The sequence below is a fragment of the Physeter macrocephalus genome, chromosome 2 (genome assembly GCF_002837175.3).
Source record: "Physeter macrocephalus isolate SW-GA chromosome 2, ASM283717v5, whole genome shotgun sequence".
NCBI classification, from domain to species: Eukaryota; Metazoa; Chordata; class Mammalia; order Artiodactyla; family Physeteridae; genus Physeter; species Physeter macrocephalus.
The window spans coordinates 14,891,161-14,916,160 of record NC_041215.1 but is presented as its reverse complement, the minus strand read 5'-3'; the positions used below and the strand labels follow the sequence as shown (position 1 = coordinate 14,916,160).

The 25,000-nt window shown below is 50.9% G+C and overlaps 1 protein-coding gene and 1 non-coding gene across 2 annotated transcripts; one reads left to right on the top strand and one right to left on the bottom strand.

Moving 5' to 3' along the window:
* The first annotated feature begins 1,088 nt into the window (after nucleotides 1-1,088).
* On the top strand, nucleotides 1,089-24,922 carry LOC114483954 (unconventional myosin-IXb-like). Its single transcript, XM_028495141.2, has 15 exons — nucleotides 1,089-1,101; nucleotides 2,211-2,415; nucleotides 7,841-7,903; nucleotides 8,374-8,473; nucleotides 8,739-8,839; nucleotides 11,025-11,154; nucleotides 14,219-14,308; nucleotides 15,676-15,792; nucleotides 16,150-16,284; nucleotides 18,354-18,475; nucleotides 20,497-20,638; nucleotides 20,966-21,170; nucleotides 22,176-22,257; nucleotides 23,332-23,421; nucleotides 24,725-24,922. The coding sequence occupies exons 1-15, from the start codon at nucleotides 1,089-1,091 to the stop codon at nucleotides 24,840-24,842; spliced, it is 1,713 nt and encodes a 570-aa protein (XP_028350942.1). The 3' UTR covers nucleotides 24,843-24,922.
* Nucleotides 6,937-7,009, bottom strand: TRNAR-CCU (transfer RNA arginine (anticodon CCU)). The gene has a single exon. It is a non-coding gene; the product is annotated as a tRNA-Arg (tRNA).
* Nucleotides 24,923-25,000: the final 78 nt, after the last annotated feature.

The window sequence follows — 25,000 nt, the reverse complement described above, 5'->3', positions numbered from 1 at the left end:
CAATGGCCCCACCCCAGAGAAGGATCCCATCCCAAGTGTCAGCAGTGCTGAGGTCAGGAGAGCAGGGCAGACCGTGGCCTGGCCCCCAGCAGCTGGCCTATAGCTCGGTCACACACATCAGGATGCTGTGAAGAAGAGTAGGGGATGTGGTCTCTGTGGCTGCTGTCTGACTCCAGAAAGCGCCTTCTCAAGCTCGGTCCTGCTCTGCCAGGCCAGGTGGAAACCCCACCTCAAAGGGCTCCCCCAACCCCACCCTGAAGGTACCCCCTTTGCAGTCGGGGCGGGGTTGCCTCTCTGGGGCCACCGCCTCCTCTGTCACTCCCCCGCTTGGCAACTTGGCGGTTGGTTCAGGTTTTACAGCGAGGCCCGTTTCTGGGGTCTGGAGCCCCAGGGGCAGCCAGGCAGGAAGTCACTCATCCTGTGACCTGGTCAGCCAAGAGCGTGACAGGCGCATGGGCTCAACCGGGGGGCCTCAGCCCTGATCGCAGGCTCTGCTGAATGGAACCATTTTCCGAGGAAGTACCCCAGGCCTTCCAGCAGATGCTTTTTTATGGGGCTTTTGCCTTCAGGCGGTCGCACCGGAAGCTCTGATCAATGAGGGACCTGCATCCATCCCCCCTGCAGAATGAGGGCTTCAAGAAAATCCCAGCTCCTCTCGGTGCCTCCCTGTTCCTGGCTCCCCTGAGAGCCTGGCCACCTCTCTGCACCCTGCCCTTGTCCCCTGCCCCCCACACACATATCCCATAGCAGACCTTGGCCGTGGCCTTCCCACCTCCTTCCAGCCGCGGCCTTCCTCCCTCCAACCTCTGCCCGGCTCAGCCTCCTCAAACGGGAACAGTGTGAGCCTGATGCCTTTTTCACTTCTGCCAAGCTTCCCTTTCCGCGTGTGGCTTCGGGGTGTCACCACCCTCCCCCCGCGTGCCATCTCTGCCTCTTCCCTTCCTCTGCCCGGCCTCACCACCACCTCTTATACTGGCCTCTCACTCCCCCAAAACAGGGAACCCCACTCCCCAGATACCTTTCCTGCCCTGAGTGCCCCCCAAGGCTCACCACACCCTCTCCCTGGCTGTTCTCCCTGTCTGGGTACCATGTCGAAAGGAGGTACCCCAGGAACCTTCGTGGGGGACAGAGGGTGTTCTCCGTTGTAATCTGGATGGTGGTCACATGGGAGACCCCATGGGGACTTCACCAAGCCACAGGCTCTGAGCACTATGCAGCCTTTCCTCTACATGCTGGGAATGAAGCCCTGATTCTTACCACAGTGTGGTTGAACCCCGAAAACATCAGGCTGAGGGAAAGAAGCCGGACGCAAAAGGCCACCTAGTGTATGCCCTCACTAGTGTGAAATGTCCAGAACAGGCAAATCCAGAGACAGAGAGTAGATTCGTTGTTACCAGGGGCTGGGGGAGGGAGGATGGGGAGGGACTGCTCATGGGGACGGGTCTCCTTTTGGGGTGACGGAAATGTTCTGGAACTAGATAGAGGTGATGGTGGCACAACATTGTGAATGTACTAAATGTCACTGAAGTGTTCACTTTTTAAAACTTAGTTTTATGTTATGCCAGTTTTACCCCAATTTAAAAAAAAAAAATTGCAGTGAACCAGCTTGTCATCCCATGGAATTGCAGGACCCCTCCAGCCTGGGACCTGTCCCCACGTCTGCTCCCTCACACTGCAGGTGTCCAGCCTGGAGCCCGTATCAACCCAGGGCCTAGCAAACTCCTTCTGGAAGTAAATATTCTGGATAATAAATATTTTCGGCTTTGCAGGCCAGATGGTCGCTGTCACAGCTACCCTGCCATCACGGCACAAAAGCAGTTGTGGACAATCAGTAAGTGAACGGTCCTGACTGTGTGCCAACACACTTCATTTATGGATGCTGACATGGGAATAGGATTTTTACATGGCAGGGAATATTACTCATCTTGGGGTTTTTTGTTTTTTTGGGTTTTGGGGGGCGGTTTTTTGAAACCACTTACAAATGTAAAAAGCACTCTTGGCTGACAGGCAATACAAAAACATGCAGTGGACTGGATTTGGCCCACAGGCCGGAGTTTGCTACGTGGACAATTATTACTGAAAAAGAATTCTGACGATTGGCATTTCTAACGTCAGGACTTAAAACTTGAACCCCTCCCACACCCCCAAACGCAGAGATAAAGAGTAAGCCCGTGGGATGCACTGGGGCTACCTACCTTTCTGTTCTCCAGTTCTCACCTGGAGTCTCTGCGTGACTTCCAGGGAGCCCCCAGGCTCCAGGCTGAGGCCTGTAGAAACTTCATCCTCACAACCTGAAAACCTGCTTTTGTTTTCCTCCCAGGCTTTCGGGAATGCCAAAACGGCTCACAACAACAATTCCAGCCGATTTGGGAAATTCATCCAGGTCAACTACCTGGAGAGCGGCATCGTGAGAGGGTGAGTCTGTAGCCACCCAGGCTGTGCACTCAGCCCTCGGTCTGAGGTCCTGAGCCTCCCTGCGGTGGGGTGCCAGGACTGAGCCAGCAGAGAGCTGGGTGCTGAAATCGTGGGCTGGCAGGCATTTGTGAATCGTACAGGGAAGCAAGTGTGATTTTCAGTCGTTGATGTGAAAGTCTGAGCCGTGGGTCGAGGTGAGAGTGTGGGTGGGGGAGGGGCGGCACCTTCGTAACCAACCCTACCTTCCCCAGGGCAACCCCGTGGGCCCAGGCACCCACGGAGTAAGTATAATGAGCTAGAGGTCCTAGCATGATAGAGTTTGCCAAGAACAGGCAAGGGCACGCCACAGGTGCCCTGGTCTTGATGTTTCTAATTCAGTGGGTCCAAGGATGCCACAGGGAGAGTTGATGTGGACTCTGGCATTTGCCAAACATGCCCCTTTAGCTAGAAGGAGATGTGATGCTGGGTAGCAAAGTGAGGCAGTTGTCCAGGGAAGTACTCAAAGGAGGTGGGTGGGTGAGAGGGAGGGTGTGTAGATTGATGGATGGATTCATGGGTGGGTGGGTGGATGGATGGGTGGGTGGAAAAATGGATAGATTGATGGATGGATGGATGGGTAGATTCATGGATGGGTGGACGGATGAATAGATTCATGGATGGATGGATGGACTCATTGGTGGATGGGTAGATTCATGAGAGGATGGTGGGTAGATTGATGCATTTGGATGGACAGATGGATGAGTAGGTGGATGAGTCCATAGGTGGTAACTGGATTGTGAAGTTGACTGCCTGGTGGAAGTTAAAACACATCTACATTTTGTGCCAGAAATGTGAGTTCCTTAGGTGAGGGCACAGTTAAATTCAACTAAATGTGTACTGTTGAAAGGGTGTTCCAAAAAAAAGAAAGAGAGAGAGAGAAAGAAAGAAAGAAAGAAATTGTGTTCATTTGCACTCTGTGCAATGGTTATACTAATGAAAATATCTGGCAGCTTTATGCAATGAGTTAATGTTACAAGGAATTATCTATTTTGTCATAATGTCATTTCAGAATTTAATACTATAGGATTTTTTTTTTCTTTAAGAAAATTATATTCTGGGTAGTTTCAAGTAGTTAAAAAAATGTAATTGTGATTTAATACTGCATAGGGTTTTGGATATTTTTCTAACAGGCCAAGGTCTTATGAGCCAGTAGAACTATTTCACAGTGGGAAAAAAAAAGGCTTTTCAGCACAGTCCATTGCCTGGTGACTCGAAGGAACCCACCCCCTCCACTTTCTTTTTTTTTTTTTTTTTTTTTTTTCCCCTCCACATTCTGATGTGAGGGTCTGCAGTGGCAGTGGGATTTGCAAAGACTCCAGGTGATGTCCTGAGCAGCAGGATAAGAAGCCTTAAGCGTTAGACGTGGGGAGACCCGAGCAACAGGCTCCTGGAGGCCGTGAGAAGGCACCGGTGTTTCAGGAAGGGAGAGGTCCTCCAGGACTTCAGAGTATCCAGGTTCTTCTGTCCATCTAAACCTAACTGACGATCGTTTCAGTTGATGGTGCCTGTTCAAGACGAGGACAGAATTGTTATTTTCCCCAATCCTTCAGCCTCTGGCTTCTTTCCTTTTTCCCACTGCCCGGGCTCTGATGGGCAGTAGTGCAGGAGAGAGACCCTTAGTAAACGCAGCATCTGCTCTGGCCCCTTAGCCCTCAGGGACACTTGGAAGTGGGCCTCAGCCCCCCATGGGCTGTCCAGTGGTCCCTTCCCGACTACTGCTGGGCCCAGCTTGGCATCTGCGTGGGCGGAGCCACCCACCTGTTCCCACCTGCCCCGCAGGTTTCAGCCCTTTCTCCACAAAGACCCTCACTCATTTTATTTTATTTTATTCTGTTCTCGTCTACTGTAATCTACTCTATGCTGCACTGCGTGGCTTGCAGGATCTTAGCTCCCCGACCAGGGACTGAACCCGGGCCCTGTCAGTGAAAGCGCTGAGTCCTGACCACTGGACCGCCAGGGAGATCCCCCTCACTCCTTATTTTAAATCTGCTTTTCTCTCATGGGTCCATATTTTGCACAGTTGTATCTGCCACATTGCAGAGCCTCTGACCAGCAGGAAAAGCCCAGCATATCTTACTGGGTAGAGGACACAGAAACAAACTGTTTCTTTAGTTCCAGTGGCTCCTTGGGAGCAGAGACACCAAAAGGCTGCACATGTTTTCCTGGGTCCCAGGCTGGCTCTGCAGGCCAGAAGCCAGAGCCTTTGCTGCCAGTGGGCACCGCTCCCCGCCTTCTCCGCCCAGATCGCTCCTTCCTGCGTTCTCCATTTCATGTCCTGTGGCTGCTGAAACAAAGTACCACAAACCGATTGGCTCAAAACAATAGTTTATTCTCTCACAGTTCTGGAAGTCAGAAGTCCAAGATCAAGGTGTGGGCAGGGCCACACTCCCTCCAGAGGCTCTAGGGGTGGATGCCTCCTGGCCTCTTCCAGCTTCTGGGGGCTCCAGGCATCCTTGGCTTGTGGCCACATCACCCCAATCTCTGCCTCTGTCTTCACGTGGTTTTCTCCCCTGAGTCTCTCTGTGATCTCCTCTTCTGTCTTTTGGGACACTTGTCCTTGGATTTAGGGCCCATCTGGACCATGGGGGAAGATCTGATCTCCAGATCGTTCGCTGAATTACACCTGCAAAGACCTTTTTTCACAGTCACAGTCACATGTTCCAGGTAGACATGTCTTCTGGGAGCCACCATTCGATCCAGCACACCAGCAGGGCTGGCCCTCAGCTAAGTGTCCAGCCTATCCCACCTCAGCTCCTGTCCGGCTCAGGGCCACTGTGGCCCTGGGTGGCTGGATCTCATAGACCAGCTTCAGAGTCCTATCTATGGCCTCAGATTCAGGAAAGGAAGTCCTGCCTCGGCCCTTGACTGTGTCCTGCCCACACTCCGAGGAGGGAGGTACACTTCCTGTCCAGGGCGCAGCTGCCGCCAGCTCATAAGGAGCAGGCCCAGACCTGGTTCTGCTTTGGGGCAGGTGACACTTCTCGATGCCACTTCCCGCTGAGGCCAAGGGTCAGGGACAGTCCACGTCTTCCCCCAGTTCCCCAATTTGCAAGGCCTTGTCTTCCTGTGGGCTCAAGGGCTTAGTGCCAGCGGGATCCCTGGCTCCCTCAAGACCCCCGTAGGGGCCTAGGCTCGCAGAATTACCAGCAAAGGGGAGGGGCTATGGCCAGTCAAATGACAGCACGGTGCCCCTGAGGGGCCGCTGTCCTCCCGCATATGCCGACACAGTACAGGGAATCGGCTACAGACTGAGTTGAAAACGTGAGTCTAGGAGCAGACGCAGCCTCCTCCCCCAGGAAAACAAACTGCTGAGAACTACAAGTTACTGGCCAGTGGAAGGAACGGAAGAAAATACGGGTTTGAAAGAAGAGACAGCACAGGCTGAGCCCTTGGAAACCCACCCATGCAGGTTGTGTGTGTGCATGTGTCTGTGCAAGGCTGCAGACAGAAGACTGCCGTCCGGTGAGAGAGGCAGGCAGCATCCGGCAGGCCCTGGACCAGGGGCCCGACCCTGCCACCCCTCGGGCACCAGCTTCCTCTTCTGTGTAACAAGATGGGTTCAGATGAGGGTGACCTGCAGACCTGTACAGCTCACACACGTGGTGATAGTGGATCCCGTGAGAGGCAGGGCCATTGCCAGGCTCAGGTCCCTGCCAGTCCACCTCCCTCCTGTGGGGTCCCAAGCAACGTGTGGCCTCTCCCAATTTTTAGCACCTCATCCAATCCATCGGTGGGAGCCACAGTGCCCATCCCTGGGCATCCACGTCATTGAATCCCTGCAAAACAGTGCCTAGAACCTTGTAGTAGATCTCCAAGGAATGTTTGATGTCTCCTTTAGCATTGAGGATGTGGCCGCAGACATGCCTTATTCCTGCCCCAGAGCCCACATAGCCTCGTGGACCCAGGTCCTTCAGATGTCCATCAACTGATTAACAGATAAGCAAAATGTGGTGTGCCTGTACGCTCAGACTATTATTCAGCCGTAAAGAAGAATGAAGTTCTGATTCCCGCTACAATGTGGCTGAATCTCAGAATCATTGGGTTGAGTGAAAGTAAGCAGATACAATATTCGGTTAACCCTTGAACAATGCAGGGGTTAGTCGAAAATCCAAAGATTACTTAGAGTTGGTCCTCTGTATCTGAGGTTCCTCCAAATCCACGGTTCCTACGTATCTGGTTCCACATCCATGGATTGAACCAACCTCAGATCACGTAGGACTGTAGCCTTTACTATTGAAAAAATCCACGTATAAGCGGACCCACGGTTCAAACCTGTGTTATTCAAGTGTCAGCTGTACTGTACATACTAAATGAGTCTTTTTTTCTTATTTATTTATTTATTTATTTATTTATTTATTTATTTTGGCTGTGCTGGTTCTTTATTGCGCACGCGGGCTTCTCCAGTTGTGGCACGCGGGCTCTAGAGCACACAGGCTCAGTAGATGTGGTGCGAGGGCTTAGTTGCGGTATGTGGGATCTTAGTTCCCTGACCAGGGATCGAACCTGGGCCTCCTGCATTAGGAGCACAGAGTCCTAACCACTGGACCACCAGGGAAATACCCTATTTTTTTTTTAATTCTAGAAAATCCAAACTAATCTTTAGGGGTTGGTCAGTGGCTGCTTGGGGGTGGGTGGCAGGGAGAAATGACAAAGGGCCCACAGAGACTTCTCAGGGTGATGGATGTGTTCACTATCTTGGTCATGGTGGTGGACTCACAGGGATTTGCATGTGTCACAACTCATCCAGTCACACACTGTAAGTCTATTGTGCATCAATTATGCCTAATAAAGCTATTTTTGAAAATTACGTGAAAGGACCCAGTCAAAACTCATCCCGTTGCGTGCTTTGATTATGTACAGTTTATCGTGTATCGATCATCAATAAAGTTGTTTCAAAAAGAATAGAAAAGTGAATCCATTATCCTGTATTTCGATTTTCAATTAGAGAAACATTTCATGGCTGGAGAGATGGTGGGAGCAGGGTTCAACCTTCCAGTGTTATTAGTGGGCACATGGGTCCAATCGTTTCAATTCCTGCCACCTGTGGGGCGTCCTGCATGATGCCAGGTTGGGCTTCCATACAGCTGTCATCCCACATCTGGTCTGGAGGGCAGAAGTGGCCAGCCCAGGTTCCTTATTTTTATAGATGGTAGTCGTAGGGCGAGGCACATTTATGATGATTGTATTTACCTTTAGAGTAAGATTTTCAACATTTAGGTTGCTTGTTTACCACACTCAAGGTGATTACCTTTAGGTCCCTGTGTTTACCGTGGGTCCAGGGATGTTAATCTGCAGCTGGCTTTTCCATGGTAACAAATCACTCTTGTTCTTCAAGGAAAAAGTATTAACGTGTAACACTTGTGCTTCTTTTTCCTCTTGATGACAGAGCTGTTGTCGAAAAGTACCTGCTTGAAAAGTCTCGCCTGGTCTCTCAAGAGAAGGATGAGAGGTAGGGGGATATTTCCTTGGTGATCCATCACATCTGCCTTCTTCCCTATGAAGGAGAGAAGCAGATGTCCTGAAATGGGGGAAATCTACAGGAGGCCATGGCGGATCTCCTGGGAGTGTGAGCTTTGCCACCTTCTTGTGCCTCCCCGGGGCTTTTACTGGAGTAGGTGCTCAGATGTCTGCCAGAATGTGCTGAGATTAGAAGCATCTCTGATCCACCAGTGAGCAAGACATATGCCCACCGCCTGAGGAATCTACTCGCTGGAGAAGCTCCTAGTTTGATTTTTGGGTTTTGTTGTTTTTTTTTTTCTTAAGACATTATAAGAATCGACTTATTGTCTCAAATTTGTACATAGTTGAGCTGCTGTTTCCTCCCTGGCCTGGTCTCCAAAGCAATATTCGTAGTGGTTTGATGAGTAGCTGTCACTCTGCCTCCAAAAACAACTTTTTTCTCCTAATTTTGACCTACAGGAACTACCATGTGTTTTATTATTTGTTACTTGGCGTCAGCGAGGAAGAGCGTCAGGAATTTCAGCTCAAGCAACCTGAAGATTACTTCTACCTCAACCAGGTAAACAGCCCCAAGACCCAACCACAAATGCAGCCTCTGTTCCCCACGGGCTCTTTACGCGCTGCTGGGAGGTCAGAGGCCGTCCGCCTTGGCCCTCTCTAGCCCCCAAACCGACTCCAAGGAGGCCCAGAGGGGGGCGGCATAAAGGGCCCCATTCATTCCCCACGTCCTGGGCCATACCCCGTCAGTTCCAGCCAAAATCATCCTCGCATGCCACCCTCACCAGCCCAGAAGTACCCAGAGCACTGCCGACTTTGTTTTTCAGCATAACTTGAAGATTGAAGATGGGGAGGACCTCAAGCACGACTTTGAAAGACTCAAGCAGGCCATGGAGATGGTGGGCTTCCTCCCTGCCACCAAGAAGCAGTAAGTGGGCGGGCCCAGCCACCCTGCCATCTCCCACACAGGCACCCCTGGGGCTTACCAGTCACTCTGAGATGTGACCCACCCCCTCGTAGGAGCCTCACTAAGGAGAGTAGCGCAGTGACGGGATGCTTGTCATTAGCCATTGGGAGATGCCAATTAAAACCACAGGGCTTTTCAAAGGTCATTCATCATTTTAAAATCTTTTTTTTTTTTTTTTGGCTGCATCACTTGGCTTGTGGGATCTTAGTTCCCCGACCAGGGATCGAATCCGGGGCCTTGGCAGTGAAAGCACGGAGTCCTAACCACTGGACCGCCAGGGAATTCCTCCATCATTTAAAAATCTTAAGCCCCACATTAACAGACTAATTAACAGATTCTGTTAATTAGCAGAAAACTACACTTTCTCAGTAGATGAAGAAAGAAATCTAATAAAATAAAATTTACTCAGGTATATTTACCCAGAAAACAAAAAACCACAGGGCTTTTGCCCAACAGTGTGGGTATACTTCACAGTATGGAGCCGTACACTTAAAAACGGTCGAGAAAGCAAATTTTATATGATGTGTATTTGACCACAATTAAAAATTGTTTTAATTCTTCAAAACCACACAGGGTATTCCCCACACCTGCCCGGGCGACCAGGATACCCAGAGGGAACATCTCTGCCGAGCATGGTGCTAGGGGGGCACGAATGGGGCCAACTGCCGTGGACAACCATTTGGCAGTTTCTACTACGGATGCGTGTACCCAACCAAACGCATACATTTGCTCACCCAGAGGCACACACATGAAGGCACACAGCAGCCTTGTTTATAACAGCCCCCAAACTTGGAAACCCTCCCAAATGCCCACCAACCGGAGATCAAATAAATAAACACATTGTGATATATCCCTGCAGGGGTCAGCAAACTTTCTGGAGAGGGACAGATAGTAAATATTCTCAGCTTCATGGGCCACGTGATCTCCGTGGCATGTTCTTCTTTGCATTCTGTTTTCTTTCTTTTTTTTTTTTTTTTTTTTTTTTTTTTTTGCGGTACGCGGGCCTCTCACTGTTGTGGCCTCTCCCAGTTGTGGCCTCTCCCATTGCGGAGCACAGGCTCCGGACGCGCAGGCTCAGCGGCCACGGCTCACGGGCCCAGCCGCTCCGCGGCATGTGGGATCTTCCCGGACCGGGGCACGAACCCGCGTCCCCTGCATCGGCAGGCGGACTCTCAATCACTGCGCCACCAGGGAAGCCCCTGTTTTCTTTCTTAATGACCCTTTAAAAATTGAAGAACCGTTCCTCCCCACCACCCCGCCCAGCGGGATCTTAGTTCCCTGACCAGGGATTGAACCCGCGCCCTCGGCAGTGAAAGTGCAGACCACCAGGAGTTCCCTTAAGAACCGTTCTTAGCTAAGGGGCTGTACAAAAATGGGACCCCAGTTTGCTGACTACCTGGACAACCCCACACACAGCAGTGGTTCTCACTGGAGCCCCAGTTCCGCCCCCAGGGGACACTTGGCCTTGCCTGGAGACATTTTGGAGTGTCACACTGCAGGGGTGGGAGGGGGGCTGGGTAGGTAGAAGCCAGGTGCCAGCAGTGCGGAGGCTGAGACGTGCTCGTTGGCAGCATTAAGAGGGGACAGTGCTACACACGGTAACACGCCTGGCTCCCCCGTCTCACACCTTTTCAGTAAGAGGCCAGATGCAAGTACACGTGATTTCACCGAAGTCAGGTTCACAGACGGTGTTAGATGTCAGGACAGTGGTTCCTCTGTGGGGCTGGTTCCAGGGCCTGAAATGTTCTATTCCTTGGTCTGAGTGCCAGTTACAGGTATCTGTACATTTTGTGACACTTCATCAAAACTCTATACTTGGGGAATTGTGTGCTTTTTGGTTTGGTTTGGTTTGGTTTTTCTGTATGCATGTTATGCCTCCATAAAAAGAAAAATTTTAAGCTCCCCGCCAACACCACTACCACCACCAAAAAAAAAAAACAGAGATATGTGCCTCCCAAGTCCTATTCCACAAAGAGAGTTCCCAGTGGAGGATTGGCCATCTTTCAGATTTCGTGTGTTCTGACTGGAATTGCTGGTTTTACAAATTCAACCTCGTTCACTGGAAACTTGGGCCCAGTTCACTGGAAACTATTGCTGTCTCATGACTGGGGAAGGTGCCCCGACCTAGGTTCCTTTTCTCCCCCAGGATCTTTTCCATCCTCTCGGCCATCCTGTACCTGGGCAACGTCACTTACAAGAAGAAAGCCACGGGCCGAGACGAAGGCTTGGAGGTTGGGCCCCCTGCGGCGCTGGACACACTGTCACAGCTCCTGAAGGTACTGCCCCCTGTCCTCAGCCACAGCGGCCACCGAGGCCCAGAACTTCCTTCACTGACTGCGCTTCTGTAAACTGGGGCCTGTCTGCCTGCTTCCTCCCCCCACCATCTCTGCTGTGTCCCTTCCTCATTTCTTTTTTTTTTTTTTAATTGAGGTATAATTAACATACAACATTATTTTAGTTTCAGGTATACAGCATAATGATTCGGTATCTGTATATGTTGCAAAATGATCACCGCAGTTAAGTCTAGTTAATTTGTCACCCTAGGTGGCTACAGGGTTTTCTTTTCTCTTGTGATGAGAACTTCTAAGGTCTTCTCTCTTAGCAACTTTCAATTATGCAATACGGTAATGTTGGTCACAGTCGCCATGCTGTACACTACTTCCCCATGACTTATTTTATAACCAGAAGTTTGTGCCTTTTGACCACCTTCACATATTTTGCCCATCCTCCATCTCTGGCAGCCACCATTCTGTTCTCTGTATCTATGAGCTTGGGGGGGAGTTGGGGGTTGCTTTTCGTTTTTTAAAATTCCGTATGTAAGTGAGAGATTTTTTTCCATTATAGGTTATTAAAAGATATTGAGTATAGTTCCCCTTGCTATACGCTATACAGTTGGTTGTCTATTTTATATATAGTAGTGTGTATACTTTTTTTATATAAATTTACTTTTTTATTATTATTATTATATTTTTTTTGGCTGCGCTGGGTCTTCGTTGCTGCACACGGGCTTTTCTCTGGTTGCGGCGAGCAGGGGCTACTCTTCGTTGCGGTGGCACGGGCTTCTCATCGCGGTGGCTTCTCTTGTTGTGGAGCACGGCCTCTAGGCGTGTGGGCTTTAGTTGTGGCTTGTGGGCTCTAGAGTGTAGGCTCAATAGTTGTGGTGCACGGGCTTAGTTGCTCTGCAGCATGTGGGCTTTTCCCAGACCAGGGCTTGTACCTGTGTCCCCTGCATTGGCAGGCGAACTCTTAACCACTGCACCACCAGGGAAGCCCCACAGTGTGTATACTTTAATCCCAAACACCTAATTTATCCCTCGCCCCACCCTTTCCCCTTTGGTAACCATAAGTTTGTTTTCTATGTCTGTGATTCTGTTTCTCTCTTGTAAATAAGTTTGTATCATTTTTTAAATTTTTTTTAATTTTTGGTTGCATCACGTTTTAGTTGCGGCATGTGGGATCTTCATTGCGGCATGCGGGTTCTTCCTTGTGGCGCATGGGCTTGTCTCTAGTTGTGGCGTGCGGGCTCAGTAGTTGTGGCTCACGGGCTTAGTTGCCCCATGGCATGTGGGATCTTCGTTCCCTGACCAGGGATTGAACCCGCATATCCTGCATTGGAAGGCAGATTCTTTACCACTGGACCACCAGGGAAGGCCCTGTATCCTTTTTTTTTAGATTCCACATATAAGCGATATCATATGATATTTATCTTTCTCTGTCTGACTTACTTCACTTAGAATGATAGTCTCTAAGTCCATCCATGTTGCTTCAAATGGCATTATTTCATTCTTTTTTATGGCTGAGTAATATTCAATTGTGTATATGTGCCACATCTTCTTTATCCATTCACCTGTTGACAGACACTTGGATTGCTTCCATGTCTCGGCTATTGTAAATAGTGCTGCTGTGAACATTGGTGTACAGGTATCTTTTGACCCTTCCTCATTTCAGAAGGACTCCCTCTGGGGCTCTCCCATCTCAGCCCCTCACTTGAAAGGCTCTTCAAAATTATCGTTTATATATATATATAAAACTGAATCACTTTGCTGTACACCTGAAACTAACATAATATTGTAAATCAACCATACTTCAATTTTTTAAAAAAATCATCTTTTGATCAGCGAGGTCATCTTGTGATTGGACCATCCCCTCGTCCGCTTGTCCTCAACCCCGGGAGCACTGGGCAGTGTCTGGTGTCGTTTGGGGGGTACTACTGTCATCTGGTGGATGGAGGCCAGGGATGCTATTTGACATAATGGAATGCACAAGACAGTCCCCCTACAGCAAAGAATGACCCAGCCCCAAATACCTGTGGTGCTGAGGCTGGTTTTTTTTGTTTGTTTGTTTATTTTTGCGGTACACAGACCTCTCACTGTTGTGGCCTCTTCCGTTGCGGAGCACAGGCTCCGGACGCGCAGGCTCAGCGGCCATGGCTCACGGGCCCAGCCGCTCCGTGGCATGTGGGATCCTCCCGGACCGGGGCACGAACCCGTGTCCCCTGCATCGGCAGGCGGATTCTCAACCACTGCGCCACCAGGGAAGCCCCCATCTATGGCTCTTAAAAGTGCACCTGCGTCAGGGAGCCCCAGCTCCTGTTGTGCTCATGAGGATGAGTGAGCATGTCTGCTGGGAGACCGGGGCTGCTCTGCTGCCCCAACACTTGACTTCTCATGGATGGGACTCGGCAGTTGGGGAGAGCCAGGCCCCTTGCCCAGCCCCTGCACCCAGGCCAGGACCCCACTCCAACAGCGACAGCTTTAACACAGGTCGCCAGGCAGCACCTGGGCCCGAGGCCCGCAGTGACACCCAGGCCTGTGTGACCACACTGTCAGGGCCATCAAGCCAGCCTGTGGGTGGTGATAATTTTGAGACACACCAGGCGTAGCACACACTGTGGATGGGCAGCCGTGAGGGTGGGCTTTGGGCCCACTTCCCGGCCCAGCTGCTGGGTGTCCTTCTCCCTCCCTTCCCACGCCTTGCCTCAGTGACACAAGGATCCAGTCCATGAGCTCTCCAACTTTCCTCCCCTTCTCTATCTCTCTCTTTTTTTAAAAAAAATTAATTAATTAATTATTTTAATTGAACCATTGTTGGTTTACAATGCTGTGTTAGTTTCTGGTGTATAGCAAAGTGATTCATATATATATGTGTTTGTGTGTGCATATGAATATATATTTAGATTCTTTTCCATTATAGGTTATTACAGGATATTGAATATAGTTCACTGTGCTATACAGTAGGACCTTGTTGTTTATCTATTTTATATAAAAATAGTAGTGTGTATCTGTTAATCCCAAGCTCCTAATTTATCCCTCCCCCCACCACCCCTTGACCCTGAAACAGGTGAAGCGAGAAATCTTAGTGGAAGTTCTGACCAAAAGAAAAACAGTGACCTCCAATGACAAACTCATCCTTCCCTATAGTCTCAGCGAGGTGAGTGCTGCCCTGGGCTTCCATGAGGTGCCAGGCCCGAAAACATGAGTGCTCAGGGCAGAGGGGGCGGGGAGTCCTTCGGGAACGGCTGGCATGGGTAGTCATTTTCCTGCCCCTAAAGTGACAGCGGAGAACCCAGGCGACACTCTGGTTTTCATGTGAGCTCAGGTGTGGCGCAAAGCAGCCTATACAGCTCGAAGGCCAGAGCCGGGGCCACATGTGTGGTGTCTGTGCAGCTGCTCAGCGGGCACGCTGGTTCTCACCAGCAGAGGATAGCCACCTGCGGCCCACAGGCCAGACTCGGCCCACTGCCTGCTTCTGTCAATAAAGCTTTATTTTCATACAGCCATGCCCATTCATTCACATGCTGCTCTCCTGCTGCAGCAGCAGAGCTGGCCCGCAAAGCTGATCCTATTGACTCACCGGCCCTTGCCCGAAAAAGCTTGCCGACCCCAGGGCTTGAGCATGACCTTAACAACCATTGTGTGGGTCCCTAAATCTTGATAAGGCACCTCTCCCTGGCCTTTGCCCCAGCCTCGATGTTTTCTCCTGTGATGTGTTTTTCTTGTGTTTTTACACCTCTAGACTTGTAGCTTGGGGAGCAGCAGGAAAGTACCTAGCCGCGGTGGGGGGGTGGGATTTTTAGCTGGTGGTGGAAGCTGCTCAGGCATCTGAAATGGGTACTGCAGACAGCTGGAGCCCCCGTGGGCAAAGGCACCCAGCCGTGGTACGTGAAAGGTGCCGCAGGTCACCTGAGCCTGCAGCACGGCTGCTCCCCAGAGGCGCCAAGCTGAGCAGAAAAAGACCAGGTACAGGGCTGCATCCTACACGGCTCCATTTCCACAAAACCAGAGGGACTCGTTCTAGATCTTGATAGCAGGCCAAGTGAGTCTTGTCACAACTTAGATCTGAGAACATACAAAGAAGGAATTCCTTGTATGTAAATTAGACCCCAACAAGCCTTTTTTAGAAATGGTGAAGACCATTGCTGCTTTTAGGCACCCAGTGGTGTGGCCCATGGTGCTCCCAGAACCGCAAGGGACCTGGCTTTGAACCCAGCCCAGCCTCCTGGTTCGTTCTCCCATGGTGCCCTCCCTGAGCCTGCGTTCCCACCCCAGCTGTCCCCAGGGTGCTCCGAGGCCAGCCGGCCCATGAGAAAGACTTGGCCAGACCGCAGGCTGCCAGGTCAGGGCTTCACGCTTCACGCTTGGGTGGGCCAGGGCATCCAAGCTGACGGGACAGCGTGCAAAGTGAGAAGGAGGCTTGTCAGATGAGTTGGGTGTTTCAAGTCACAACTTCAATCTCCCTGTGCATACAGACCTCAGGGCCTGCCCCGCCAAGGTGTGACACTCCCTCTGTGCCCACAGGCCATCACCGCCCGCGACTCCATGGCCAAGTCACTATACAGCGCCCTGTTCGATTGGATCGTGCTGCGGATCAACCACGCCCTCCTCAACAAGAAGGACATGGAAGAGTCCGTCTCGGTGAGGACCACACACCCTCGGCAGGCAACCCATGACATCAGCTGCAGTCGGTCGGGCACAGGCCAGTTCCTCCCAGGGCAGGGCCGGGGAACCAACGGGATGCGATTCTCAGGGCCCAGCACAGAATCAAAACACAGGACCCCGGGCTTCCACTGCAGGGGGTACCGGTTCAATCCCTGGTCGAGGAATTAATATCCTGCATGCCATGCAGCGTGGCCCAAAACAAAACAAAAACCAAAAATCAAAAAAACACAGGGCTCCTTGTTTAATATTACAGGTTCTAAGGCCCTCACCACCAGACAGGTTGCTCCTGAGGGAGGGCCCACCAGTAATAACCATTCTCTCTGTCTCCCCCAGTGCTTGTCCATCGGGGTCCTCGACATCTTTGGGTTTGAAGACTTTGAGAGAAACAGTTTTGAACAGTTCTGCATCAACTATGCCAATGAGCAGCTCCAGTATTACTTCAACCAGCACATTTTCAAACTGGAGCAGGTAAGGAAATACCATCTTATTCGCCCATCCCACCCAAGGAGAAACAGAATGAGGCAGAACCGGGATCTCCCTTGCGACCTGGTTTGTCATAAAACCTGCCCCACAATTTTTCTCTGCAAAAAAAGGGAGAGTCTGGGAACATTCCCACCCAGCCCAGAATGAGGCAAACGGCAGGGATATTTGGGGCCACAGCTCAATTTTGTACCTTCTCTCTGCTCAGACATGGAAGTCCTTTTGGTGGGAGAGAAACTGAGTTGCCTTGTAAGGATTTGCTTCAGTCAACAATAAAGATATCCTGTCTTACGTGTCTTCTCACTGAGAAATAACCAGCCGTCTTTACCCAAGTATCATCCTTCCCATGACTGATTCTGATGGGGAAAGAGAACTGATGGGTTTATAGAGATGTTTAGCTAATTTTACTATTACGCCTTTTGGCTGAAACTCACATTTCTCACTTGAAATATGGCTGCTCCGAATTGAGTTGTGCAGGAAATGCAAAATACATAGCGGATTGCAAAGACATAGCCTGGGGGCAAAAAGGGAATGTAAAATGCCTTGTTGGTAATTTTTTATGTCAATTACGTATTGACATACATCATACACCTTGGGTATGTTGGGTTAAATTAAGCATATTGTTAAAGTTAACGTCACCTGTTTCTTTTCACATTTTTAAACATGGCTGTTAGAAATTCGAAGTGACATGGGTCTCTCACATTATATGACTATCGGACATCGCAGTTCCAGAGCAGGGGCCGCCCAAAGTTATTGGCACGTGGCCACGCTCATTTGTTGACATAGCATCTGTGGCTGCTTTCACGCTACAACAGCAAAGCTGAGTCATCGTGTAGACACCATCTAACTTATAAAGCCTAACATATTTACCATCTGGCCCTTTACAAAGAAAGCTTGCTGACCCCTGGGGGGTTTTACATGTGATTTTCAGCACTTTGCTGTGATAGGGTAAATCCCCTACATTACGAATGAGTTCCGTTCCGGGGGCGCATTTGTAAGTACAATTTGTTCGTAAGTCCAACAAAGTTAGCCTAGGTATGCAACTAACACCATTGGCTATATAGTACTGTACTGTAATAGGTTTATAATACTTTTCACACAAATAATACATAAAAAACAAACAGGGACTTCCCTGGTGGCGCAGTGGTTAAGAATCCACCTGCCAATGCAGGGGACATGGGTTCGAGCCCTGGTCTGGGAAGATCCCACATGCCGCGGAGCAGCTAAGCCTGTGTGCCACAACTACCGAGTCTGTGCTCTGGAGCCCGCGAGCCACAACTACTGAGCCCACGTGCCACAACTACTGAAGCCCGCGCACCTAGAGCCCGTGCTCCGCAACAAGAGAAGCCACCGCAATGAGAAGCCTGCGCACCGCACTGAAGAGTAGCCCCCGCTCATTGCAACTAGAGAAAGCCTATGCACAGCAACGAAGACCCAATGCAGCCAAAAATAAATAAATAAATTAATTAATTATTTTTTTAAAAACACAAAAAAATAAAGAAAACATTTTTAATCTTACAGTACAGTACCTTGAAAAGTACAGTAGTACAGTACCACAGCTGGCTTACAGAGGCTGGCATCGAGTGAACAGGCAAGAAGGGTTACTGACTGCAGGAGGGAGAGGAGGTGGGAGATGGTAGAGCTGAAGGATCGTCAGCAACAGGAGATGGAGGGCAAGCTGCACAACCACTTGTAGAGGACGCACGCATGTGACATTGTACGCCAGACACGTGAACTAACTTAAGTGACTGGACATGCGAATGCAGGTTTGCCTCTTTGCAAGTTCGCAACTTGAAGGTTCGTATGTAGGGGACTTACTGTAGATGTTTGAGAATGTGCGTTCCTGTGGCTAACTGTTCATTTATTGAATAGTTTTATATTTTTATTGTTATATTCCTGTTGGTACATTAATGTGCATTCTATGTTATTTGCACATTTATATTTAAATATGTACAAGCATGCGTAAATAAAATATGTTTTTTATATGACATGTGCTACGTAAATATTAACATGTCCATGAAATGATGAACTTACCGGATACCCCTCGAACCCTGCAGGAGGAGTACCAGAGTGAAGGGATCTCGTGGCACAACATCGACTACACAGACAACGTTGGCTGCATCCATCTGATCAGCAAGAAACCCACCGGCCTCTTCTATCTCCTGGATGAAGAGAGCAAGTGAGTGTCCACGGCCCAGTGCGTCCGCAGACCCGGGCACCATTCCGGCTCTGCAGCCCCAGAGCCTTACCCCAAATCCATACCATCCCAAGAACTTCCAAGTTGCTCAGACTCATGCGGCCACAAATCCTGACCTCACGTTTGCAAAATACAGTACCATCCACCACAGAAATATTAACACTCGAGATAGCTATGAACTTGGAAACACACCCTCCTGGGAGTCCTCGGGAAATTATTGTGGGACCTGAATCTAGAAACTGGGCACGGGCTTGGTGCATCCTTGCAAAGGGCAGGGCGTGGAATCAGGGGCCCAGATGCGAGACTCTCCACCGAGCCTGCTGCCCCTCGTCTGCAGGACACGATGAAGGCTGGAGAAGGTATTTTTAAGGTGCTTCATGCTTGGTCACCCAGCCAGAGTTTCTGAAATCGCAGACAGCCTAAACCAACAGAAATGTATTCTCTCACAGTTCTGGAGACTAGAAGTCCAAAATCGGTATTGGTGGGCTGAAATCAAAATGTGGGAAGGACCACCCTCCCTCCAAAGGCTCTAGGGGAGGATGCTTCTTTGTATCTTCCAGCTTCTGGGGGTCCAGGTATTCTTGGCTTGTGGCTGTATCACTCCAATCAATCTCTGTCTCTGTAGTCACATCATCTTCTCTCTTTCTGTCTCGTCCCCTCTTATAAGGACTCCAGTCCTATTAGATTAGTGCCAACCCTAATGACCTCCCTTTTTTTTTTTGGCCATACCACCATGCAGCTTGTGGGATCTTAATTGCCCGACCAGGGGTTGAACCCCGGGCCCTCGGTAGTGAAAGCTCCGAGACCTAACCACTGGACTGCCAGGGAATTTCCCCCTGAGGACCTCATCTTAACTTGATTACATCTAAGGTCACATTCACAGGTTCTGGGGGTCCGGATGTGGACCGTCTTCTTATCAACCACTTTATCAGGCCCCTTGTTTGCTGCTGAAGTCCCCTCAGGGCTGGTGTGAATCAGGCGTACCTCCTGTCTCAGACCAAGTCCCGTGCAGGACAGGACACATCCATCCTGGGCCGGGATCTGGGGAGAGAATGTTCAGACAAGGGAAGAGGCAGGGTGCTAGGAAGGGCTAAATCATCACTCCCAGGAAACTCCCAGAGCCGAATCTGGGGGAAGCGTGCAAGACAGGGCGGGGCTGAGCAGGGTCGGATTTGTCTTTGTTGACAATCTTGCTATTTAAAAGAAAAAAAAAGAAAAAGAAAATCTTGCTATTTTAGTTCATCATGAAGTTGGGGGAATGGGGGCAGGGGCGGAGAAGGCATTGAATTGAATTTTCTAAAATAGTGCGTTAAAATGTTATTTATTTCCACAACTGAGTGAATGGATCTCTCACGCGCCACAGCCTGGCCCTGGCAATGAATGTGCCTTGTAGCTACAGAATCTCCTCCTCTGCCCCCTGTTAAGCCATGGAGCCAGGCATCGGGGATTTGGAGGCACGTCTTTCTGCCCGTGTTTTGCGGTGAGGCTGGGCAGAGGCTGGGGATGCCAAAGCTGGCTGTGGCATTTCCTTCCTGGGAGGCCAAAATAGCCAGGTACAACGGCTCCCTTATTCTGCCCCCAGCCCCCCTCCCTGCTTCATCCCGGTCTCCCGGCCCCTCCCTCTAACAGAGGAGCACGGCCAAGACCCACTCCAAGACACAGCACCCAGGTGCAGATGGACCTGAGACCAGAAGTCACCCCGTCCTGGGATTATTCCAGGAGCTGCCCATGGTAGGCCCAGGTCCCAGTCTTGCCTGGACCGCACGTTCGCGTGAGCGCTGGGCTGCTCTGCCTGTTCCAAGTTTGCTCCGCAGCCCCAAGTGCATCACTTTGCTCGCGGCCTCTTCAAGCCAGGTGGCAGGTTCCCGGCCCTCGGCCCCGTGCTCAGCCTGCAGGAGCCCAAGCACCCGCCCACCTCATCCACGGAGGGCCTGCGACCTGCAGCACAGAGTGGGTGACCGGCCGCAGTTCCTGCAGTTAAAGGTCTTACATCCTCTTCCCAGCTTTCCCCACGCCACGAGCCAGACCCTGCTGGCCAAGTTCAAACAGCAGCATGAGGACAACAGATACTTCCTGGGCACCCCCGTCATGGAGCCAGCGTTCATCATTCAGCACTTCGCAGGGAAAGTGAAATATCAGATCAAGGTACACAGCCATCCCCTGCCATCATCAGTCAAGTCACGCTCTGCCTGGGAGGCGGGAAGGGGACCGCGTGGGTACCCTGGAGGCCCCTTCCCTCTGGCACTTGCTCTGTCCCTCCTCTTTATTGCTTTTGCTGGGCAAGGTTCCAGGGCTCTCGGACCCAGTGTCAAACCCCTGGCTCTACTGTCAAGGGCTCCACGGGCAGGAGCCACCTCTCTTGTTATTGAGATGCACCGCCCACTAGCCCTTCCCGTGCTGGCCCCCAGGGCCTCGGCCGGCACTGGCAAGGGACCACCCGCCTCCATCATCCCTCCTGCCACCCCCCACCAGGACTTCCGGGAGAAGAACATGGACTACATGCGGCCGGACATAGTGGCCCTCCTGCGGGGCAGCGACAGCTCCTACGTGCGGGAGCTCATCGGCATGGACCCCGTGGCCGTGTTCCGCTGGGCGGTGCTCCGGGCTGCCATCCAGGCCATGGCTGTGCTCCGGGAGGCTGGGCGCCTGCGGGCCGAGAGGGCTGAAAAGGCTGCAGGTAGGAGGGTCCCCAGGTCCCTGTTGAGAAGAGGACACTCATAGTCCATTGCAAAGTGTAAAATTTCATTTCATTTAGCACATTCCCAGGGTTGTACAACCAGCACTTCTATCTGGCTCCCCAAACTCTTTTTTTTTTTTTTTCCATTATAGCTTATTGCAAGATATTGAATATAGTTCCCAGTGCTGTACAGTAGGACTTTGTTGTTTATTTTATATACAATAGTTTGTATCTGCTAATCCCAAACTCCTAATTTATCCCTCCCGCCACCCTTTTCCTTTGGTAACCATAGGTTTGTTTTCTATGTGTGTGAGTCTGTTTAGTAAATAAGTTCATTTGTACTATTTTTCAGATGAGACATATAAGTGATAGCATATAAAATTTATCTTTCTCTGTCTGACTGACTTCATTTAGTATGATAATTTCTAGGTCCATCCATGTTCTGCAAATGGCATTGCTTCATTCTTTTTTATGGCTGAGTAAATATACCACATCTTCTTTATCCATTCATCTGTTGATGGACATTTAGGTTGCTTTCATGCCTTGGCTGTTGTAAATTAGCTCCCAAGGTCTTTTATCGTCCCAAACGGAAAGTCTGTAGCGGGGTGTGTAATTTAACCTCATCCGCACAAGGCAGGAAGGTGTGTCACCACTTTTCTGTGAGGATAACCTGAGGCCCAGAAGAGCTGAGTGGCTCCCCCAGGGTCACTCAGCTCCAGATACCAGCCACTGCATGCCGTTTTAGGAAGGGTGTCGATTAAAGGAGGACCAAAAGGTTAAAGCCTTTATGAGAAGTAGGAAAGAGATGGTGCTGTTTTGTGGGGAATGGAACATTTCATGGTTCCCCGTTCTGCCCGAATTTGAGTGTCAGGCCCTTTTTTTTTTTTTTTTTTTTTTTTTTTTAACGGGCTCAAGTCAGGATCACAGCCTCCATGGAAAAGTTACAAAGCCCTTCAGCTGCAGGCGACCCCCACCCCCCAAACTTCATCTGCTCTGTGTCCCCAGCAGGTCTGGGCAGCTCTGGTACCCAAGGTCACCTGGGAGAGCTGCAGAGAGGAGCCAGCACCCCATCGGAAAAACTGTACCGGTGAGCGAGACCTTGATTTATCCCAAGTGAAGCCAGTAGTCAGTGGCATTGTTTAAAATGGCGCCAGAAACCCGACACTCTGAAGCCAGGTCTGGGTTGACCAGAATAAGGAACACAGCAGCCGCTTGAACCAGAAAGACCCAGAAGTAACGGCATCTGGTGGCCGCATTTCTGCGAGGCAGGCCTCGTGCATCATCTGCATTAGGGGGATGTGGGCGGCTCGGTTTACAAAGGATCTTTTCATGGCCGGTCGTGACCGTTGGCGGGTGGGGCCAAAGGGCTGCTGGTCTCATAGAGCAACAAGCTTGATTTAAGAGCACTTCCGCCCTTAGCCTGCCTGGGGTGTCCCAAAAGCCGATCAGCTAAGTTCCTTCACTCTCAGTCAGAAACACAGATGTACCGTTGCCTATAAGGTGACACAGGGTGTCTTGTGGCCACCTAGCAATAGCCAAGGGTCCTCCACGTACCCCAGTTGCTACTGAGTGTAAAAGCGAGCAGGCTTGTGCTTCCAGGATTAAAAAAGGCTACACTGGACAGACATCTGAGGCCATGACAAAGCCAGGGGAGGGACCCTTCTGGCAGCCTGAGAGAGGCAGGCTACATTGAGAAGGGACCACTTGGGCCAGACAAGGCAGGCAGTGTGTGCTAGCCGTGGGGGCAGCATGTGCAAAGGCCCTGGGGCAGCTGAGTCCCCAACCTCTTTCTCAAGACTCAACAAATTCCACAGGAATGAGTCACTAAATTTCGAAACATGAAAAAGTCATTTTATTTTTGAACACTTTATAATAAAAACTCCCTCAGGAGATTCACAAACACATATGTGTGGAGGTAGAGCTAGCACCTAGGTAAGTGACCCCATGTCGTTTGTCTGAAAGCAGCATGTCATTTTCCTGCTTTTAAAAAGGTGCATTTTTAAATCAGCTTTTTCACCCAAAAGGAGGCAAGAGAAAAAAAAAAACACTTCCCAGTATTTGAAAGTGGCCCCTGACCCACTTGGTCTCCCCAGGGCCTGGCCCCCGGGCTGCGAATCCTACCCCAAGAGCTCATTTAGTTTATACAGATTCTTCCTTTCAGCTGCTCAATGCTAGATTTCTCATTTGACGGCTCTGAGGAGTTCGATATTAACGCTTTTGAGGACATCATTGCTTTCTATGAAAGCAAGAAGTAAGTAGAAGCAAGGGCCTTCGAACCCAAGACCAGGGAGGCACGCCCAGAGGAGCCGTCATCCGAGGTGCTCAGCGCGGCATCCAGAGCAAAAGAGGGGATTGGCGAGCCGAGGGGCACTCTCGCCAGCTTTGGCCATGTCAGGGAGGTGTGGGCTGAAGCCAAGGGCCTCGTTGTCATCAGGAGCTCTGGCTGCTGCACTGACCGCTCAGGGTGTGGAGGTGAAACGTGACCCCTCTGTTGTCTTTGCTCTGTGCCTCCCTGGAGGGTGAGGGAGCAGAGGTAAGTGTGGCCATTCCGGCCCTGGGCATGGTGCATGGAACACAGACAAGGGGCTGCCGATCGGGGTCTTCCCAGGCCAACTGCTCAGAGCTTAAACATGTATTTAAAATAACTGGAGCGAGGAATTTTTACAAAAGAGAGAAAGTCCCAGCTCATCCTGCAGCCATCACTACCTCATTTCTAGAAGTTCTATCCAAAACATTTGTCATCTAGACATTTTTCACGAATGTCCATTTTCAGAGCATTCAATTTTTGTCTCTAAGCCATTCTCATTCTCACGCCTAAAATGTATGCTCAGCCCTGAACCCACGGCGACTGAACAAAAGAAAGCTAATAAGGTTGAATTTGGGGGGGTAAGGATCTTCAACTAGGGTTTCTCACCCTTGGCACTCTGCTGGGTCACCTTGTGGTAGGGCCGTCCTGTGCACTGCAAGGAATGGAGAGGCATCCCTGGCCTCCGCCCTCCAGATGCCAGTAGCACCCCCTCCCCCAGTCAGGACAGCCAAGCATGGGGGATGGGGGGCAGGGGGCGGCATCGCCCCAGGTTGATAATCCGTGTGTGAATTCCAATTTGCTTTCCCAAGGCATTTCTTGAAGCCCACAGGGAGGCAGCCCACAGAACCATCAAGAGAAACTAATCTGCTGCTTCCCACAGAGACCTCCCAGGTCTTCTGTTTTCAGTAGCCCCTTGATACTTCTTACAGACTCCAAGAGGCTCTTAAACGTGAGGCCTTTTCCAGCGATCCGAGATGCCATGTTGCAAACTCTGTTCAGCCGGAAGTGGCCCCAGCCCCCTGCCTCCCGGGAGGGCGGAGCCTCCTTGGGGTGGGCTGCTGCTCCCGGCTGAACCCCTCTTCTTGGTGCAGGAGGGAGTGGCAGCAGTGTTCAGGCTTCCCTCAGCTGCATGTTTTGGCTCCAGTGGCCTGGGGACGGTCCCGACCGTGCCAGGGACCCTGAGGTGGCGGGCCCGCTGCTCTAACTTGGTCTTCTCTCTATCACTGCACCCCTCCCCCCCACCCAGCGATTTGCATGACCAAATCATCAAGACCATCAAAGGATTGCCCTGGCAGGGTGACGACCCCCGTAGGCTTCTCCAGTCCCTCAGTCGGCTCCAGAAACCCCGCACCTTCATCCTGTGAGTCCCCCCTGAGGCTGTGGGCACCCCCCGCTCCCCCACAAGTGCAACGACCGCCTCCCCGCTCCGGACCCCCCGGCCCGGCCCACGTGGGCTTCCTGTAACACTGAATCAGCCGCTCTAAACGCTGCGCTGTCTTGTGGCTCTGTTCTCACACCAGCC

Bases quoted from the DNA above. Each gene is read 5' to 3' on its own strand.
- LOC114483954 (XM_028495141.2), top strand. The intron at 2,416-7,840 runs GTGAGTCTGTAG...TCTTGATGACAG, and splicing joins GAGAGCGGCATCGTGAGAGG to AGCTGTTGTCGAAAAGTACC. The intron at 22,258-23,331 runs GTGAGCGAGACC...TCTTCCTTTCAG, and splicing joins CCATCGGAAAAACTGTACCG to CTGCTCAATGCTAGATTTCT.